This window comes from Oncorhynchus nerka, linkage group LG22, assembly GCF_034236695.1.
Source record: "Oncorhynchus nerka isolate Pitt River linkage group LG22, Oner_Uvic_2.0, whole genome shotgun sequence".
NCBI lineage: Eukaryota > Metazoa > Chordata > Actinopteri > Salmoniformes > Salmonidae > Oncorhynchus > Oncorhynchus nerka.
In genome coordinates this window covers 102,761,707-102,784,416 of record NC_088417.1, presented here as the reverse complement: position 1 = coordinate 102,784,416, position 22,710 = coordinate 102,761,707, and the positions used below count along the sequence as shown (strand labels likewise).

The window sequence follows — 22,710 nt, the reverse complement described above, 5'->3', positions numbered from 1 at the left end:
AGGGGTACCGGCACAGAGTCAATGTGGAGACTATATACAGGGGTACCCGGCACAGAGCCAATGTGGAGGCTATATACAGGGGTACGGCACAGAGTCAATGTGGAGGCTATATACAGGGGGTACTGCACAGAGTCAATGTGGAGGCTATATACAGGGGGTGAGACCTGCAGACAGAGTCAATGTGGAGGCTATATACAGGGGGTACCCGGTACAGAGTCAATGTACAGGGGGAGAGGCTATATACAGGGGGTACGGCACAGAGTCAATGTGGAGGCTATATGCTAGGTATACAGAGTCAGGTATATACGGTATTACGGCACAGAGTCAATGTGGAGGCTATATACAGGGTATTACGGTACAGAGTCAATGTGGAGGCTATATACAGGGTGTTACGGCACAGAGTCAATGTGGAGGCTATATACAGGGTGTTACCGGTACAGAGTCAATGTGGAGGCTATATACAGGGGGGTACAGAATGTGGACAGGGGCGGTACAGAGTCAATGTGGAGGCTATATACAGGGTGTACGGTACAGAGTCAATGTGGAGGCTATATACAGGGTATTACGGTACCGGTACAGAGTCAATGTGGAGGCTATATACAGGGGGTACCGGTACAGAGTCAATGTGGAGGCTATATACAGGGTATTACGGTACAGAGTCAATGTGGAGGCTATATACAGGGTATTACGGTACAGAGTCAATGTGGAGGCTATATACAGGGTGTTACGGTACAGAGTCAATGTGGAGGCTATATACAGGGTGTTACGGTACAGAGTCAATGTGGAGGCTATATACAGGGTGTTACGGTACAGAGTCAATGTGGAGGCTATATACAGGGGTACGGTACAGAGTCAATGTGGAGGCTATATACAGGTATTACGGTACAGAGTCAATGTGGAGGCTATATACAGGGTATTACGGTACAGAGTCAATGTGGAGGCTATATACAGGGTACGGTACAGAGTCAATGTGGAGGCTATATACAGGGTGTTACGGTACAGAGTCAATGTGGAGGCTATATACAGGGTATTACGGTACAGAGTCAATGTGGGAGGCTATATACAGGGTGTTACGGTACAGAGTCAATGTGGAGGCTATATACAGGGTATTACGGCACAGAGTCAATGTGGAGGCTATATACAGGGGTACGGTACAGAGTCAATGTGGAGGCTATATACAGGGGTACGGTACAGAGTCAATGTGGAGGCTATATACAGGGTGTTACGGTACAGAGTCAATGTGGAGGCTATATACAGGGTATTACGGTACAGAGTCAATGTGGAGGCTATATACAGGGTGTTACGGTACAGAGTCAATGTGGAGGCTATATACAGGGTGTTACGGTACATAGTCAATGTGGAGGCTATATACAGGGTATTACGGTACAGAGTCAATGTGGAGGCTATATACAGGGTATTACGGTACAGAGTCAATGTGGAGACTATATACAGGGTATTACGGTACAGAGTCAATGTGGAGGCTATATACAGGGGGTACCGGTACAGAGTCAATGTGGAGGCTATATACAGGGTGTTACGGTACAGAGTCAATGTGGAGGCTATATACAGGGTATTACGGTACAGAGTCAATGTGGAGGCTATATACAGGGGGTACCGGTACAGAGTCAATGTGGAGGCTATATACAGGGTGTTACGGTACAGAGTCAATGGAGGCTATATACAGGGTGTTACGGTACAGAGTCAATGTGGAGGCTATATACAGGGTATTACGGTACAGAGTCAATGTGGAGGCTATATACAGGGTGTTACGGTACAGAGTCAATGTGGAGGCTATATACAGGGGTTACGGTACAGAGTCAATGTGGAGGCTATATACAGGGTATTACGGTACAGAGTCAATGTGGAGGCTATATACAGGGTGTTACGGTACAGAGTCAATGTGGAGGCTATATACAGGGTGTTACGGTAGAGAGTCAATGTGGAGGCTATATACAGGGTGTTACGGTAGAGAGTCAATGTGGAGGCTATATACAGGGGGTACCGGTACAGAGTCAATGTGGAGGCTATATACAGGGTGTTACGGTAGAGAGTCAATGTGGAGGCTATATACAGGGTGTTACGGTACAGAGTCAATGTGGAGGCTATATACAGGGTGTTACGGTACAGAGTCAATGTGGAGGCTATATACAGGGGGTACCGGTACAGAGTCAATGTGGAGACTATATACAGGGGTACGGTACAGAGTCAATGTGGAGGCTATATACAGGGTGTACGGTACAGAGTCAATGTGAGGCTATATACAGGGGTTACCGGTACAGAGTCAATGTGGAGACTATATACAGGGTATTACGGTACAGAGTCAATGTGGAGGCTATATACAGGGTGTTACGGTACAGAGTCAATGTGGAGGCTATATACAGGGGGTACCGGTACAGAGTCAATGTGGAGGCTATATACAGGGGTACGGTACAGAGTCAATGTGGAGGCTATATACAGGGGGTACCGGTACAGAGTCAATGTGGAGAGACTATATACAGGGTGTACGGTACAGAGTCAATGTGGAGGCTATATACAGGGGGTACGGTACAGAGTCAATGTGGAGACTATATACAGGGGTACCGGCACAGAGTCAATGTGGAGGCTATATACAGGGGTACCGGTACAGAGTCAATGTGGAGGCTATATACAGGGGTACCGGCACAGAGTCAATGTGGAGGCTATATACAGGGGGTACCGGTACAGAGTCAATGTGGAGGCTATATACAGGGGGTACCGGTACAGAGTCAATGTGGAGGCTATATACAGGGTATTACGGTACAGAGTCAATGTGGAGGCTATATACAGGGTATTACCGGTACAGAGTCAATGTGGAGGCTATATACAGGGGGTACGGTACAGAGTCAATGTGGAGGCTATATACAGGGTGTTACGGTACAGAGTCAATGTGGAGGCTATATACAGGGTGTACCGGTACAGAGTCAATGTGGAGGCTATATACAGGGGGTACCGGTACAGAGTCAATGTGGAGGCTATATACAGGGTGTTACGGTACAGAGTCAATGTGGAGGCTATATACAGGGTATTACGGTACAGAGTCAATGTGGAGGCTATATACAGGGTGTTACGGTACAGAGTCAATGTGGAGGCTATATACAGGGTATTACGGTACAGAGTCAATGTGGAGGCTATATACAGGGGTATTACGGTACAGAGTCAATGTGGAGGCTATATACAGGGTGTTACGGTACAGAGTCAATGTGGAGGCTATATACAGGGTATTACGGTACAGAGTCAATGTGGAGGCTATATACAGGGTGTTACGGTACAGAGTCAATGTGGAGGCTATATACAGGGGGTACCAGTACAGAGTCAATGTGGAGGCTATATACAGGGTATTACGGTACAGAGTCAATGTGGAGGCTATATACAGGGTATTACGGTACAGAGTCAATGTGGAGGCTATATACAGGGTGTTACGGTACAGAGTCAATGTGGAGGCTATATACAGGGTATTACGGTACAGAGTCAATGTGGAGGCTATATACAGGGTATTACGGTACAGAGTCAATGTGGAGGCTATATACAGGGTATTACGGTACAGAGTCAATGTGGAGGCTATATACAGGGTATTACGGTACAGAGTCAATGTGGAGGCTATATACAGGGGTACCGGTACAGAGTCAATGTGGAGGCTATATACAGGGGGTACCGGTACAGAGTCAATGTGGAGGCTATATACAGGGTGTTACGGTACAGAGTCAATGTGGAGGCTATATACAGGGTATTACGGTACAGAGTCAATGTGGAGGCTATATACAGGGTGTTACGGTACAGAGTCAATGTGGAGGCTATATACAGGGTGTTACGGTACAGAGTCAATGTGGAGGCTATATACAGGGTATTACGGTACAGAGTCAATGTGGAGGCTATATACAGGGTATTACGGTACAGAGTCAATGTGGAGACTATATACAGGGTATTACGGTACAGAGTCAATGTGGAGACTATATACAGGGTATTACGGTACAGAGTCAGTGTGGAGTCTATATACAGGGTATTACGGTACAGAGTCAATGTGGAGGCTATATACAGGGTATTACGGTACAGAGTCAATGTGGAGGCTATATACAGGGTATTACGGTACAGAGTCAATGTGGAGGCTATATACAGGGTATTACGGTACAGAGTCAATGTGGAGGCTATATACAGGGTATTACGGCACAGAGTCAATGTGGAGGCTATATACAGGGTATTACGGTACAGAGTCAATGTGGAGGCTATATACAGGGTATTACGGTACAGAGTCAATGTGGAGGCTATATACAGGGTATTACGGTACAGAGTCAATGTGGAGGCTATATACAGGGTATTACGGTACAGAGTCAATGTGAGGCTATATACAGGGTGTTACGGCACAGAGTCAATGTGGAGGCTATATACAGGGTATTACGGTACAGAGTCAATGTGGAGGCTATATACAGGGTATTACGGTACAGAGTCAATGTGGAGGCTATATACAGGGTATTACGGTACAGAGTCAATGTGGAGGCTATATACAGGGTATTACGGTACAGAGTCAATGTGGAGGCTATATACAGGGTATTACGGTACAGAGTCAATGTGGAGGCTATATACAGGGTATTACGGTACAGAGTCAATGTGGAGGCTATATACAGGGTATTACGGTACAGAGTCAATGTGGAGGCTATATACAGGGTATTACGGTACAGAGTCAATGTGGAGGCTATATACAGGGTATTACGGTACAGAGTCAATGTGGAGGCTATATACAGGGTATTACGGTACAGAGTCAATGTGGAGGCTATATACAGGGTATTACGGTACAGAGTCAATGTGGAGGCTATATACAGGGTATTACGGTACAGAGTCAATGTGGAGGCTATATACAGGGTATTACGGTACAGAGTCAATGTGGAGGCTATATACAGGGTATTACGGTACAGAGTCAATGTGGAGGCTATATACAGGGTATTACGGTACAGAGTCAATGTGGAGGCTATATACAGGGTGTTACGGTACAGAGTCAATGTGGAGGCTATATACAGGGTATTACGGTACAGAGTCAATGTGGAGGCTATATACAGGGTATTACGGTACAGAGTCAATGTGGAGGCTATATACAGGGTATTACGGTACAGAGTCAATGTGGAGGCTATATACAGGGTGTTACGGCACAGAGTCAATGTGGAGGCTATATACAGGGTATTACGGTACAGAGTCAATGTGGAGGCTATATACAGGGTATTACGGTACAGAGTCAATGTGGAGGCTATATACAGGGTATTACGGTACAGAGTCAATGTGGAGGCTATATACAGGGTGTTACGGTACAGAGTCAATGTGGAGGCTATATACAGGGGGTTACGGTACAGAGTCAATGTGGAGGCTATATACAGGGTTTTACGGTACAGAGTCAATGTGGAGGCTATATACAGGGTATTACGGTACAGAGTCAATGTGGAGGCTATATACAGGGTGTTACGGTACAGAGTCAATGTGGAGGCTATATACAGGGTGTTACGGTACAGAGTCAATGTGGAGGCTATATACAGGGTGTTACGGTACAGAGTCAATGTGGAGGCTATATACAGGGTATTACGGTACAGAGTCAATGTGGAGGCTATATACAGGGTATTACGGTACATAGTCAATGTGGAGGCTATATACAGGGTGTTACGGTACAGAGTCAATGTGGAGGCTATATACAGGGTATTACGGTACATAGTCAATGTGGAGGCTATATACAGGGTATTACGGTACAGAGTCAATGTGGAGGCTATATACAGGGTATTACGGTACAGAGTCAATGTGGAGGCTATATACAGGGTGTTACGGTACAGAGTCAATGTGGAGGCTATATACAGGGGGTACCAGTACAGAGTCAATGTGGAGGTTATATACAGGGTGTTACGGTACAGAGTCAATGTGGAGGTTATATACAGGGTGTTACGGTACAGAGTCAATGTGGAGGTTATATACAGGGTGTTACGGTACAGAGTCAATGTGGAGGCTATATACAGGGGTACCGGTACAGAGTCAATGTGGAGGCTATATACAGGGTGTTACGGTACAGAGTCAATGTGGAGGCTATATAGAGGGGGTACCTGTACAGAGTCAATGTGGAGGCTATATACAGGGGGTACTGGTACAGAGTCAATGTGGAGGCTATATACAGGGGGTACCAGTACAGAGTCAATGTGGAGGCTATATACAGGGGGGTACCGGTACAGAGTCAATGTGGAGACTATATACAGGGTGTTACGGTACAGAGTCAATGTGGAGACTATATACAGGGTGTTACGGTACAGAGTCAATGTGGAGGCTATATACAGGGTATTACGGTACAGAGTCAATGTGGAGGCTATATACAGGGTATTACGGTACAGAGTCAATGTGGAGGCTATATACAGGGTATTACGGTACAGAGTCAATGTGGAGGCTATATACAGGGTGTTACGGTACAGAGTCAATGTGGAGGCTATATACAGGGGGTACCGGTACAGAGTCAATGTGGAGGCTATATACAGGGGGTACCGGTACAGAGTCAATGTGGAGGCTATATACAGGGTGTTACGGTACAGAGTCAATGTGGAGGCTATATACAGGGTATTACGGTACAGAGTCAATGTGGAGGCTATATACAGGGTGTTACGGTACAGAGTCAATGTGGAGGCTATATACAGGGTGTTACGGTACAGAGTCAATGTGGAGGCTATATACAGGGTATTACGGTACAGAGTCAATGTGGAGGCTATATACAGGGTATTACGGTACAGAGTCAATGTGGAGACTATATACAGGGTATTACGGTACAGAGTCAATGTGGAGACTATATACAGGGTATTACGGTACAGAGTCAGTGTGGAGTCTATATACAGGGTATTACGGTACAGAGTCAATGTGGAGGCTATATACAGGGTATTACGGTACAGAGTCAATGTGGAGGCTATATACAGGGTATTACGGTACAGAGTCAATGTGGAGGCTATATACAGGGTATTACGGTACAGAGTCAATGTGGAGGCTATATACAGGGTATTACGGCACAGAGTCAATGTGGAGGCTATATACAGGGTATTACGGTACAGAGTCAATGTGGAGGCTATATACAGGGTATTACGGTACAGAGTCAATGTGGAGGCTATATACAGGGTATTACGGTACAGAGTCAATGTGGAGGCTATATACAGGGTATTACGGTACAGAGTCAATGTGGAGGCTATATACAGGGTGTTACGGTACAGAGTCAATGTGGAGGCTATATACAGGGTATTACGGCACAGAGTCAATGTGGAGGCTATATACAGGGTATTACGGCACAGAGTCAATGTGGAGGCTATATACAGGGTATTACGGTACAGAGTCAATGTGGAGGCTATATACAGGGTATTACGGTACAGAGTCAATGTGGAGGCTATATACAGGGTATTACGGTACAGAGTCAATGTGGAGGCTATATACAGGGTATTACGGTACAGAGTCAATGTGGAGGCTATATACAGGGTATTACGGTACAGAGTCAATGTGGAGGCTATATACAGGGTATTACGGTACAGAGTCAATGTGGAGGCTATATACAGGGTATTACGGTACAGAGTCAATGTGGAGGCTATATACAGGGTATTACGGTACAGAGTCAATGTGGAGGCTATATACAGGGTATTACGGTACAGAGTCAATGTGGAGGCTATATACAGGGTATTACGGTACAGAGTCAATGTGGAGGCTATATACAGGGTATTACGGTACAGAGTCAATGTGGAGGCTATATACAGGGTATTACGGTACAGAGTCAATGTGGAGGCTATATACAGGGTATTACGGTACAGAGTCAATGTGGAGGCTATATACAGGGTGTTACGGCACAGAGTCAATGTGGAGGCTATATACAGGGTATTACGGTACAGAGTCAATGTGGAGGCTATATACAGGGTATTACGGTACAGAGTCAATGTGGAGGCTATATACAGGGTATTACGGTACAGAGTCAATGTGGAGGCTATATACAGGGTGTTACGGTACAGAGTCAATGTGGAGGCTATATACAGGGTATTACGGTACAGAGTCAATGTGGAGGCTATATACAGGGTATTACGGTACAGAGTCAATGTGGAGGCTATATACAGGGTATTACGGTACAGAGTCAATGTGGAGGCTATATACAGGGTGTTACGGTACAGAGTCAATGTGGAGGCTATATACAGGGGTTACGGTACAGAGTCAATGTGGAGGCTATATACAGGGTGTTACGGTACAGAGTCAATGTGGAGGCTATATACAGGGTATTACGGTACAGAGTCAATGTGGAGGCTATATACAGGGTGTTACGGTACAGAGTCAATGTGGAGGCTATATACAGGGTGTTACGGTACAGAGTCAATGTGGAGGCTATATACAGGGTGTTACGGTACAGAGTCAATGTGGAGGCTATATACAGGGTATTACGGTACAGAGTCAATGTGGAGGCTATATACAGGGTATTACGGTACATAGTCAATGTGGAGGCTATATACAGGGTGTTACGGTACAGAGTCAATGTGGAGGCTATATACAGGGTATTACGGTACATAGTCAATGTGGAGGCTATATACAGGGTATTACGGTACAGAGTCAATGTGGAGGCTATATACAGGGTATTACGGTACAGAGTCAATGTGGAGGCTATATACAGGGTGTTACGGTACAGAGTCAATGTGGAGGCTATATACAGGGGTACCAGTACAGAGTCAATGTGGAGGTTATATACAGGGTGTTACGGTACAGAGTCAATGTGGAGGTTATATACAGGGTGTTACGGTACAGAGTCAATGTGGAGGTTATATACAGGGTGTTACGGTACAGAGTCAATGTGGAGGCTATATACAGGGGTACCGGTACAGAGTCAATGTGGAGGCTATATACAGGGTGTTACGGTACAGAGTCAATGTGGAGGCTATATAGAGGGGGTACCTGTACAGAGTCAATGTGGAGGCTATATACAGGGGGTACTGGTACAGAGTCAATGTGGAGGCTATATACAGGGGGTACCAGTACAGAGTCAATGTGGAGGCTATATACAGGGGGGTACCGGTACAGAGTCAATGTGGAGACTATATACAGGGTGTTACGGTACAGAGTCAATGTGGAGACTATATACAGGGTGTTACGGTACAGAGTCAATGTGGAGGCTATATACAGGGGGTACCAGTACAGAGTCAATGTGGAGGCTATATACAGGGTGTTACGGTACAGAGTCAATGTGGAGGCTATATACAGGGGTACCGGTAGAGTCAATGTGGAGGCTATATACAGGGTGTTACGGTACATAGTCAATGTGGAGGCTATATACAGGGTGTTACGGTACATAGTCAATGTGGAGGCTATATACAGGGTGTTACGGTACAGAGTCAATGTGGAGGCTATATACAGGGTGTTATGGTACAGAGTCAATGTGGAGGCTATATACAGGGGGTACCGGTACAGAATCAATGTGGAGGCTATATCCAGGGTATTACGGTACAGAGTCAATGTGGAGGCTATATACAGGGTGTTACGGTACAGAGTCAATGTGGAGGCTATATACAGGGTATTACGGTACATAGTCAATGTGGAGGCTATATACAGGGTGTTACGGTACAGAGTCAATGTGGAGGCTATATACAGGGTATTACGGTACATAGTCAATGTGGAGGCTATATACAGGGTATTACGGTACAGAGTCAATGTGGAGGCTATATACAGGGTATTACGGTACAGAGTCAATGTGGAGGCTATATACAGGGTGTTACGGTACAGAGTCAATGTGGAGGCTATATACAGGGGGTACCAGTACAGAGTCAATGTGGAGGTTATATACAGGGTGTTACGGTACAGAGTCAATGTGGAGGTTATATACAGGGTGTTACGGTACAGAGTCAATGTGGAGGCTATATACAGGGGTACCGGTACAGAGTCAATGTGGAGGCTATATACAGGGTGTTACGGTACAGAGTCAATGTGGAGGCTATATACAGGGTGTTACGGTACAGAGTCAATGTGGAGGCTATATAGAGGGGGTACCTGTACAGAGTCAATGTGGAGGCTATATACAGGGGGTACCGGTACAGAGTCAATGTGGAGGCTATATACAGGGTGTTACGGTACATAGTCAATGTGGAGGCTATATACAGGGTATTACGGTACAGAGTCAATGTGGAGGCTATATACAGGGTATTACGGTACAGAGTCAATGTGGAGGCTATATACAGGGTGTTACGGTACAGAGTCAATGTGGAGGCTATATACAGGGGGTACCAGTACAGAGTCAATGTGGAGGTTATATACAGGGTGTTACGGTACAGAGTCAATGTGGAGGTTATATACAGGGTGTTACGGTACAGAGTCAATGTGGAGGCTATATACAGGGGTACCGGTACAGAGTCAATGTGGAGGCTATATACAGGGTGTTACGGTACAGAGTCAATGTGGAGGCTATATACAGGGTGTTACGGTACAGAGTCAATGTGGAGGCTATATAGAGGGGGTACCTGTACAGAGTCAATGTGGAGGCTATATACAGGGGGTACCGGTACAGAGTCAATGTGGAGGCTATATACAGGGGGTACCAGTACAGAGTCAATGTGGAGGCTATATACAGGGGGGTACCGGTACAGAGTCAATGTGGAGGCTATATACAGGGTATTACGGTACAGAGTCAATGTGGAGGCTATATACAGGGTATTACGGTACATAGTCAATGTGGAGGCTATATACAGGGTATTACGGTACATAGTCAATGTAGAGGCTATATACAGGGTGTTACGGTACATAGTCAATGTGGAGGCTATATACAGGGTGTTACGGTACATAGTCAATGTGGAGGCTATATACAGGGTATTACGGTACAGAGTCAATGTGGAGGCTATATACAGGGTATTACGGTACAGAGTCAATGTGGAGGCTATATACAGGGTATTACGGTACAGAGTCAATGTGGAGGCTATATACAGGGTATTACGGTACAGAGTCAATGTGGAGACTATATACAGGGTGTTACGGTACATAGTCAATGTGGAGGCTATATACAGGGTGTTACGGTACATAGTCAATGTGGAGGCTATATACAGGGTGTTACGGTACAGAGTCAATGTGGAGGCTATATACAGGGTATTACGGTACAGAGTCAATGTGGAGGCTATATACAGGGTGTTATGGTACAGAGTCAATGTGGAGGCTATATACAGGGGGTACCGGTACAGAATCAATGTGGAGGCTATATCCAGGGTATTACGGTACAGAGTCAATGTGGAGGCTATATACAGGGTGTTACGGTACAGAGTCAATGTGGAGGCTATATACAGGGGGTACCGGTACAGAGTCAATGTGGAGGCTGTATACAGGGGGTACCGGTACAGAGTCAATGTGGAGGCTATATACAGGGTGTTACGGTACAGAGTCAATGTGGAGGCTATATACAGGGTATTACGGTACAGAGTCAATGTGGAGGCTATATCCAGGGTATTACAGTACAGAGTCAATGTGGAGGCTATATACAGGGTATTACGGTACAGAGTCAATGTGGAGGCTATATCCAGGGTGTTACGTACAGAGTCAATGTGGAGGCTATTTACAGGGTGTTACGTACAGAGTCAATGTGGAGGCTATTTACAGGGGGTACCGGTACAGAGTCAATGTGGAGGCTATATAAAGGGGGTACTGGTACAGATTCAATGTGGAGGCTATATACAGGGTGTTACGGTACAGAGTCAATATGGAGGCTATATACAGGGTGGCACTGGTTAGTCAAGGTAACAAGTCTTCTGACGCTGAGTGCTAGGGCCCCCGAACCAAACCTGGCAGTGCTCTGGCTTGACCTTGCCAACGCCTACGGGTCGATCCCTCACAAGCTGTTGCAGACTACAATGACAAAACACTATGTCCCAGACAAAGTGGCAGACCTCATCAGGGTCAGTAACATCAGAGTTACAGAGGAGGTGGGAATTATCCCAGGCTGCACCATCCCTGTGATCCTGTTTTTCCCTGGCGATTTAACATGATTATGAAGCTGATTGGCCCCGAACCAAGTCTCGGGCAGTGACAACCACCAATCAGAACCTAAATGGTCAACCTGACAGTCACCTGACAGTCACCACAGAGTCAGTGTCAGGAAGCAGGTGAATTCTGCAAGGGTTGGAGAAGCTGATTGAATGGGCGAGAATGAGCTTGAAGCCAACAAAATCAGGGTTGATTGTTTTGAAGAAGGGCAAGGTCGTAGACAGATTCCACTTCGCAGGGACACTGATCCCCACCGTCTCGGTTAAGCCAGTTAAGAGCCTTGGCCAGGTGTTTAACAGCAGCCTGAAGGACACAACATAAATCCAGGCCAACTGTCAGGACCTGGAGAAGCTTGCTGAGAGAGGTTGACCGGTCAGAAATGCCCGGCAAGTTAAAAGCATGGATGTATCAGCATGGCATCCTCCCAAGAATACTCTGTCCTCTGCTCATCTACGAAGTCCCCATCTCCACTGTCAAGAACTTTGAGAGGAAGGTCTGTGGAAGAGGAGAGGTCCAGCAGAGCAGTGGGAATGAGACGGCAAGGTGTCTGGACGAGGCGGCAGCAGGAGGTGGACAGGAAAGTCTTGTAGACTGACCCTTGGCAGGCGGAACCACACCACATTAAGTTCTTGATCCAGGGGGTGCATGATGTCCTACCCAGCTCATCAAACCTGTTCTGCAGGGGGCAAAGTGGAAACTCCTGCATGCCCGCTGTGCTCCAAGAGAGGGACCATGGAGCTCATCGTAAACTGCTGTCCTGAAGCTCTGAGGCCGTTATCGCTGGCGCCATGTCCAGGTTCTCAAGCCCCTCACAGAAGCAATCTGCAGAGGAATCGGCAACAGTCAGAGAGCTCGGCCCAACTGTCAGAATTTCACTTTGGTTAGAGCTGGAACGCAGCCAGGCTCAAAATCCAAACCACCAGCAGGGGTCCTAGCTACTGCTCAGGACTGGCAGCTGACCGCAGACCTATTCCCCTTTTTATATATTGCTCTCCGTTTGAGGCTCTGGCCTAAATTAGTGCTTTAATTAAAGGTGCCATTTGGGATGCAGACCTCCTGTCTGGGCTCAGGCTCTCCTCAGGCAGCACCTGGTCTGTAAAACACTGGGGGATAATAATAGCCTATGAACTAACATCTGGAAAACTGGGATGTATTCACCCGGAAGCAAATGGGCTAGGTTACAGCGGAGGTTATTCCCATAGCAACTGTGGCCTGAAAACGGTAGGGGCCCGTCCCAAATGACACCCTATTCCCTACATAGTGCGCTACTTTTGACCAGGGCCCTATGACACCCTATTCCCTACATAGTGCGCTACCTTTGACCAGAGCCCTATGACACCCTATTCCCTACATAGTGCGCTACCTTTGACCAGAGCCCTATGACACCCTATTCCCTACATAGTGCGCTACTTTTGACCAGAGCCCTATGACACCCTATTCCCTACATAGTGCGCTACTTTTGACCAGGGCCCAATAGGGTGCCATTTGGGACACAGCCATACTAATTATGTTGCTATTTACTTGTTTTCTGCTGCTAGGACCTGAGTCTGCCCAATGGGACGCCGGTGGAGACATCTAGTCCCGCCTCCTCATCTTCCCTCCTGAACCGGCTGCAGCTGGATGACGACCTGGATGGAGAAACACGTGACCTCTTTGTTACCGTCGAAGACCCGAAGAAACACGTCTCCACTATGGAGACCTACATCACCTACATGGTCGCCACTAAGGTAGGTCCGCCCAGGAGATGTGGAAAATACTACCTGTAATGTGGATGGAAGCATGGTATACTGAACAAAAATAAAAACACAACATGTAAAGTGTTGATCCCATGTTTCACGAGCCGAAAAAAAATATCCCCGAAATGTTCCATTATGCACATTTTGTGCACAAATTTGTTTTACATCCCTGTTAACCTCATAGTCCGCCCAAACCCGTATGCGGTAGCGTAACTACAGCCTCAAGCTCATTACCATAACGCAACGTTAGCGATTTCTAAAAATCGCAAATGAAATGAAATAAATATGCCTGCTCTCAAGCTTATCCTTTTCTTAACAATCCTGTCGTCTCAGATTTTCAAAATATGCTTTAGAACCAGAGAAAATCAATAATTTGTGTAAGAGTGGTGATAGCTAGCTTAGCATTTAGCGTTAGCATTTAGCACACAACATATTCACAAAAACCAGCCAAGGAATCAAATAAAATAATTTACCTTTGAAGAACTTCAGATGTTTCAATGAGGAGACTCTCAGTTACATAGCAGATGTCCAGTTTTTCCTGAAAGATTCTTGTGTAGGACACATCGTTCCCTTTTGTTACTATGCATTTGGCTACCGAAACTAACCGAAAATTCAGTCACCTACATGTCGAAATTTTTTCCGAATTAACTCCATAATATCGACTGAAACATGGAAAACGTTGTTTGAATCAATCCTGAAGGTGGTTTGTCATATTTCTCTCCATTGAAAGCACCGTCCTTGTACCCTGCTTTGTTCTGAGATTTGAATGGAAAAATACTGGGAGTTGATTTTTGCGCACCAAATGCCACGCAGACACCAAGAGGGACACTTGGCAATTGTAGTCTCTTATGGTCAATCTTCCAATGATATGCCTACAAATACGTCACAATGCTGCAGAGACCTTGGGGAAACAAGAGAAAGAGTCCGTTCATTCCTGTCGCATTCACAGCCATATAAGGCGATCATGGAAAACGTAGCCTCAGAAATCCTGTGCATTTCCTGGTCGGTCATACATCTTGGTTTTGCCCGAAGCATTTGTTCTAAGGGACTCACAGTGAAAATCTTTGCATTTCTGGAAACGTAAGACTGTCTTCTTTCCAAAACTATCAATTCCAAGCATATTCGAGCATCTTTTCGTGACAAAATATTGCGCTTAAAACAGGCACGTCTTTTTATCCAAAAATGAAATACTGCCCCTAGAGTACAAACAGGTTAATGAGCATTTCTCCTCTGCCAAGATAATCCGTCCACCTGACAGGTGTGGCATATCAAGAAGCCGATTAAACAGCATGATCATTACACAGGTGCACCTTGTACTGGGGACAATAAAATGGCACTCTAAAATGTTTTTAGAGTGCCCTTACATTCAATGAGCATTCTTACAATTAGAATTCTGTGTTTTATATTGTCATCCAATAGGCCGAGCGACTCATCCAATAGGCCGAGCGACTCATCCAATAGGCCGGGCGACTCATCCCATAGGCCGGGCGACTCATCCCATAGGCCGACCGACTCATCCAATAGGCCAGGCGACTCATCCCATAGGCCGGGCGACTCATCCAATAGGCCGGGCGACTCATCCAATAGGCCGAGCGACTCATCCAATAGGCCGGGCGACTCATCCCATAGGCCGGGCGACTCATCCAATAGGCCGGGCGACTCATCCTATAGGCCGACCGACTCATCCAATAGACCGGGCGACTCATCCAATAGGCCGGGCGACTCATCCCATAGGCCGGGCGACTCATCCCATAGGCCGGGCGACTCATCCCATAGGCCGGGCGACTCATCCAATAGGCCGGGCGACTCATCCCATAGGCCGGGCGACTCATCCCATAGGCCGACCGACTCATCCAATAGGCCGGGCGACTCATCCCATAGGCCGGGCGACTCATCCCATAGGCCGGGCGACTCATCCAATAGGCCGGGCGACTCATCCCATAGGCCGGGCGACTCATCCCATAGGCCGGGCGACTCATCCAATAGGCCGAGCGACTCATCCAATAGGCCGAGCGACTCATCCAATAGACCGACCGACTCATCCAATAGGCCGAGCGACTCCTCCAATAGACCGGGCGACTCATCCAATAGACCGACCGACTCATCCAATAGACCACCTTAGTGAGGGAATTGTGTTATTTCCTTAATTTCTTCCTCCTCATTTCCCTCCTGATCAGATGTCCAATCTAAACACCAAGACTGCTAATTGGAAAATCTTCCAAACCAGGGAAGTTGTGGAATGCAGACCCAAGCTGTTGTTCTGGCTGTGGGAAGATGTTTTGCGTGTGGGTTGCTGAGGAGTATTATAATGGCCTGGGGCTGTTTTTCATGGTTCAGGCCCCTTAGTTCCAGTGAAGGGAAATCTTAATGCTACAGCATACAATGACATTCTAGATGATTCTGTGCTTCCAAATTTGTGAACAGTTTAGGGAAGGCCCTTTCCTGTTTCAACATGACAATGCCTCCGTGCACAAAGCACGTTTGTTGAGATCGGTGTGGAAAAACTTGACTGGCCTGCACAGAGCCCTGACCTCAACCCCATCGAACACCTTTGGGTTGAATTGGAGCGCCGACTGCGAGCCAGGCCTAATCAGCCAACATCAGTGCCCGACCTCCCTAATGCTCTTGTGGTTGAATAGAAGCTAGTCCCCGCAGAAAAGTTCCAACATCTAGTGGTAATCTTTCCCAGAAGAGTGGAGGCTGTTATATCCGAGCAGGTGTCCACATACTTTAGGTCATGTGGTATAACAAATAATTAAAGAGCAGCAAAAAATAACAATAGCAAGGCCAATAGAGAGTCAATGTGGAGACTATATACAGGGTGTACCGGTACAGAGTCAATGTGGAGGCTATATACAGGGTGTTACGGTACAGAGTCAATGTGGAGGCTATATACAGGGTGTTACGGTACAGAGTCAATGTGGAGGCTATATACAGGGGGTACTGGTACAGAGTCGATGTGGAGGCTATATACTGGGGGTACCAGTACAGAGTCAATGTGGAGGCTATATACAGGGGGTACCGGTACAGAGTCAATGTGGAGGACAGGGGTGTACAGAGTCGATGTGGAGGCTATATACAGGGGGTACCGGTACAGAGTCAATGTGGAGGCTATATACAGGGTGTACCGGTACAGAGTCAGTGTGGAGGCTATATACAGGGTGTTACGGTACAGAGTCAATGTGGAGGCTATATACAGGGGGTACCGGTACAGAGTCAATGTGGAGGCTATATACAGGGGGTACCGGTACAGAGTCAATGTGGAGGCTATATACAGGGTATTACGGTACAGAGTCAATGTGGAGGCTATATACAGGGGGTACAAATCTTTTCAGTCTCTTAAGGGGGAATAGGTTTTGTTGTGCCCTCTTCACGACTGTCATGGTGTGCTTGGACCATGTTAGTTTGTTGGTGATGTGGACGCCAAGGAACTTGAAGCTCTCAACCTCCTCCACTGCAGCCCCGTCGATGAGAATGGGAGTGTGCTCGGGTACTCTTTTTCCTGTAGTCCACAATCATCTCCTTTGTCTTGATCCCGTTGAGGAAGAGATTGTTGTACGGTCAGGTCTCTGACCTCCTGACCTCCTCATCATTGTTGGTGATCAGGCCTACCACTGTTTTCATCTGCAAACTTGATGATGGTGTTGGAGTTGTGCCTGGACGTGCAGTCATGAGTGAACAGGGAGTACAGGAGGGGACTTAGCACGCACCCCTGAGGGGCCCCCATGTTAAGGATCAGCGTGACGGATGTGTTGTTACCTACCCTTACCACCTGGGGGCAGCCCGTCAGGAGGTCCAGGATCCAGTTGCAGAGGGAGGTGTTTAGTCCCAGGGTCCTTAGCTTCGTGATGAGCTTTGAAGACACTATGGTGTTGAACGCTGAGCTGTAGTCAATGAAAGCATTCTCAGGTAGGTGTTCCTTTTATCCAGGTGCGAAAGGGCATTCTGGAATTCAATAGAGAGTGCGTCATCTGTGAATCTGTTGGGCCAGTATGCAAATTGAAGACGTCTAGGGTTTCTGGGATGATGGTGTTGGATGTCAGCCATGACCAGCCTTTCAAAGCACTTCATGGCTACAGACGTGATTGCTACAGGTCAGTAGTCATTAAGGCAGGTTACCTTAGTGTTCTTGGGCACAGAGACTATGGTGGTCTGCTTAAAACATGCTGTTATTACAGACTCGGACAGGGAGAGGTTGAAAATGTCAGTTGCCAGCGCATGCTTGGAGTACACGTCCTGGTATTCAGTCTGGCCCTGCGGCCTGTTTGAAAGTCTTACTCGCATCTCGGCTACGGAGTGATCACAGCATTATCATCACTAGCCGGCCTGGCTACGGAGAGCGTGATCACACAGTTGTCCGGGAACAGCTGATGCTCTCATATCACGATTTAACAGGATGTGTTTTGGACGGAAGGTTGTTGGAGCGCCGCAGTGACGCATCTCTCCATCAGCACCCTGGAGAGGAGCGCTGGGATTGGACGAGATCAATATTTACGCTTATTACAGGGCGGCATCACCTAAAAAGCCCATATGCCATTGGTTGAGAGAAATGGTCATTGTTTCTTGGCAGTATTCTGTTTGGCAGGTTTTAGTCTTGTTGGATCAGGGTTAGGGTTTAGGTAACACAGTGTAACCCTCTCTCTCTGTCTCTCTCTCTGTCTCTCTCTCTCTCTCTCTCTCTCTCTCTCTCTCTCTCTCTGTCTCTCTCTCTCTCTCTCTCTCTCTCTCTCTCTCTCTCTCTGTCGTCTCTCTCTCTCTGTCGTCTCTCTCTCTCTGTCGTCTCTCTGTCGTCTCTCTGTCGTCTCTCTCTCTCTCTCTCTCTCTCTCTCTCTCTAGACAACGCGGGTGGAGTTTGACCTACCAGAGTACTCTGTCAGGAGGCGCTACCAGGACTTTGACTGGCTCAGGACCAAGCTGGAGGACACTCAGCCCACACATCTCATACCAGTAAGTTAACCCTGACCCCTAACCCTAGACTACACATCTCATACCAGTAAGTTAACCCTGACCCCTAACCCTAGAATACACATCTCATACCAGTAAGTTAACCCTGACCCCTAACCCTAGACTACACATCTCATACCAGTAAGTTAACCCTGACCCCTAACCCTAGACTACACATCTCATACCAGTAAGTTATGTACAAGCGTAACTGGTAGGATCTGCCCCCTATTTCTCTTTCTCTCTCTCTCTCTCTCTCTCTCTGCCCCTATCTCTCTCGCTCTCTCTCTCTCTCTCTTCTCTCTCTCTCTCTCTCTCTCTTCTCTTTCTCTCTCTCTCTGCCCCGATCTCTCTCTTCTCTCTCTCTGCCCCCTATCTCTCTCTCTCTGCCCCTATCTCTCTCTCTCTGCCCCATATCTCTCTCTCTCTTCCCTCTCTGTCCCTATCTCTCTCTCTCTCTCTCTTCCCCCTCTCTCTCTCTCTGCCCCCTCCAGCCCCTCCCTGAGAAGTTTGTGATGAAGGGGGTGGTGGACCGGTTCTCTGAGGAGTTTGTTGAGACGAGAAGGAAGGCTCTGGATAAGTTCCTGAAGAGAGTGGCTGACCATCCTGTCCTGTCGTTCAACGAACACTTCAATGCCTTCCTCTCTGCTAAGGTATAGGCTTGGGCAGTATACCGTATATACTCTATACCGTGGTATTTGGAAATAGCAACGGGATCATTTTTCAATCATGTCAATTGTGCCATTTTTTTGTGATATATATATATATATTTTTTTTACATTCATTTGAATATTTGTAGTTACTTTTTAAGTAAATACCTGCAGTCAGAGCTCTAAAATGCATCCCAAATATGCAACAAAATCTTTTTTCCGTAGACGGGAGGTTTTAATTTGGGTGCACTGTGCGACTATGGAAAAACATCTCTCAGATGATAATAATAAGGCTTGGTTGTACCATTGTTTCTGAATGAGAAACAAGCGAGTGCAGATTCGTTAGCGTCATGGTTACACCATTACCATGACGACAGCGAATACGGCCTGCTTTTCAACAAACCATGTTGAAACATCTGACCCAGATTACCAGCACAGCATTGTATCTCCCTATAGCAGATTACCAGCACAGCATTGTATCTCCCTATAGCAGATTACCAGCACAGCATTGTATCTCCCTATAGCAGATTACCAGCACAGCATTGTATCTCCCTATAGCAGATTACCAGCACAGCATTGTATCTCCCTATAGCAGATTACCAGCACAGCATTGTATCTCCCTATAGCAGATTACCAGCACAGCTATAGCAGATTACCAGCACAGCATTGTATCTCCCTATAGCAGATTACCAGCACAGCATTGTATCTCCCTATAGCAGATTACCAGCACAGCATTGTATCTCCCTATAGCAGATTACCAGCACAGCATTGCACATTCATAAACAATGTCGTGGGCCGTTCTGAAACTACTCACGCGTCAAAGTGGTTAACCATTTGTTGCCACTTTGTTCAGCCCTGTTACCCCATTGACTAGCTAGTTAATATCCTTTGACCAATAGAGGAAGAGGGATAGTTTCTTCAGGAAATCAATGATCACAGCAATGAATGAATGACTGATCTCTTGCATGTTGTCATCACAAACCTGACGTTTTTAAAGAGACCTTGTACAAATATCAAGTCCATATCCCAATCTCTCTGTCCATGGTTTAAGAAAAGGGCATATTTCGTTAGCTACCTACTGCAGGACATCAACACAAGCAGACCAGAAAATAAAATTATGTTTAGGATTTGATTGGTGTGAAGCCAAATCCAACCTATCCTCCCTTGGGGGCCATTTTGCTGGATTTGATTGGTGTGAAGCCAAATCCAACCTGGCCTCCCTTGGGGGCCATTTTGCTGGATTTGATTGGTGTGAAGCCAAATCCAACCTGGCCTCCCTTGTGGGTGTTTTGCTAGATTTGATTGGTGTGAAGCCAAATCCAACCTAGCCTCCCTTGGGGATGTTTTGCTGCACCAGGACAACCCATTATTTTAATTTAACAAATGTATCAAGTGAGGCCAAATGCTTTCTGGCATCAATCAATCAAATGAGACAAAGAGGTGCTGTTTCACTGTCCAGACCGCATCAGATACATGGTCTATACATACTGAGACAGAGAGGTGCTGTTTCACTGCCCAGACAGCATCAGATACATGGTCTACACATACTGAGACAGAGGTGCTGTTTCACTGTCCAGACAGCATCAGATACATGGTCTACACATACTGAGACAGAGAGGTGCTGTTTCACTGCCCAGACAGCATCAGATACATGGTCTACACATACTGAGACAGAGAGGTGCTGTTTCACTGTCCAGACAGCATCAGATACATGGTCTACACATACTGAGGCAGAGAGGTGCTGTTTCACTGCCCAGACAGCATCAGATACATGGTCTACACATACTGAGACAGAGAGGTGCTGTTTCACTGTCCAGACAGCATCAGATACATGGTCTACACATATTGAGACAGAGAGGTGCTGTTTCACTGCCCAGACAGCATCAGATACATGGTCTACACATACTGAGACAGAGAGGTGCTGTTTCACTGTCCAGACAGCATCAGATACATGGTCTACACATACTGAGACAGAGAGGTGCTGTTTCACTGTCCAGACAGCATCAGATACATGGTCTACACATACTGAGACATTCTTCTCTTCTACCATGACACTCTTCTGATCTAGCTGGTTAGCTTAGCTGGCGATCTGCCCGTTGAAGACCCCTGATCTAGCTGGTTAGCTTAGCTGGCGATCTGCCCGTTGAAGACCCCTGATCTAGCTGTTTAGCTTAGCTGGCAATCTGCCCGTTGAAGACCCCTGATCTAGCTGGTTAGCTTCTTGCTGAATCAAACTCCTCTTGGTAACACCAGAGAATCCCCTCCTGGATCAAGAGCCTTGCTATCTAATATTCGTTTTTTTTGCGTGCAGCATTTTCGAGTTACTTTTATAATTTTATGAGTCTGTCCTGCGAATAGCTTATGTCAAGAGACTGCATGAAATCCCTCTTCTGACACCAGTGTAACAGCAGGGCAAGGCAGGGAAACGAAAGCGGGTCGCTGGTGTGAAAGATCATGTGTAGCTCAGTTGGTAGAGCATGGTGCTTGCAACACCAGGGTTGTGGGTTCGATTCCAACTGGGGACCAGTATGAAAATGTATGTACTCACTACTATGTCGCTTTGGATAAAAGTCACTGCTAAATGGCATATTCTTCTAATCTGAAGAAAAAATATAAACGCTGGGCTGAAAATAAAAGATCCCAGAAATGTTCCATACTCACAAAAAGCTTATTTCCCCAAAAATGTGTGAAGACATTTGTTAATCCATCCACCTGACAGGTGTGGCATATCAACAAGTGGATTAAACAGCATGATCCTTACACAGGTGCACCTTGTACTGGGGACAATAAAATGGCACTTTAAAATGTTTTGTCACAGATGTCTCAAGTTTTGAGGGAGCGTGCAATTGGCATGCTGATTGCAGGAATGTCCACCAGAGCTGTTGCCAGAGAATTTTATGTTTTCGAGAATTTGGCAGTACGTCCAACGGGCCTCAAAACTGCAGAACGCGTGTAACCACGCCAGCCCAGGACCTCCACATCCGGCTACTTAACCTGCGAGATCGTCTGAGACCAGCCACCCGGACAGCTGATGAAACTGTGGGTTTGTCTGAGACCAGCCACCCAGACAGCTGATGAAACTGTGGGTTTGTCTGACAGCTGATGAAACTGTGGGTTTGTCTGAGACCAGCCACCTGGACAGCTGATGGAACTGTGGGTTTGTCTGAGACCAGCCACCCGGACAGCTGGTTTGTCTGAGACCAGCCACCTGGACAGCTGATGGAACTGTGGGTTTGTCTGAGACCAGCCACCCACCTGGACAGCTGATGAAACTGGGGGTTTGCTCAACCGAAGAATTTCTACACAAACTGTTAGAAACCGTCTCAGGGAAGCTGACCTGCTCGTCCTTCTCACCAGGGTCTTGACCTGACTGCACTTTGGCATCGTGA

At 46.7% G+C, this 22,710-nt stretch overlaps 1 protein-coding gene across 4 annotated transcripts in view; it reads left to right on the top strand.

Moving 5' to 3' along the window:
* Positions 1-22,710, top strand: part of LOC115125477 (sorting nexin-30-like) — an 81,401-nt gene that overhangs the window by 34,506 nt on the left and 24,185 nt on the right. For all 4 annotated transcript variants that reach the window (XM_065007678.1, XM_065007677.1, XM_065007676.1 and 1 more), the window contains exons 2-4: positions 13,533-13,721; positions 18,567-18,677; positions 19,166-19,324. In XM_065007678.1, the coding sequence (XP_064863750.1) occupies positions 13,533-13,721; positions 18,567-18,677; positions 19,166-19,324 (459 nt within the window). The remainder of the gene's footprint in view (positions 1-13,532; positions 13,722-18,566; positions 18,678-19,165; positions 19,325-22,710) is intronic.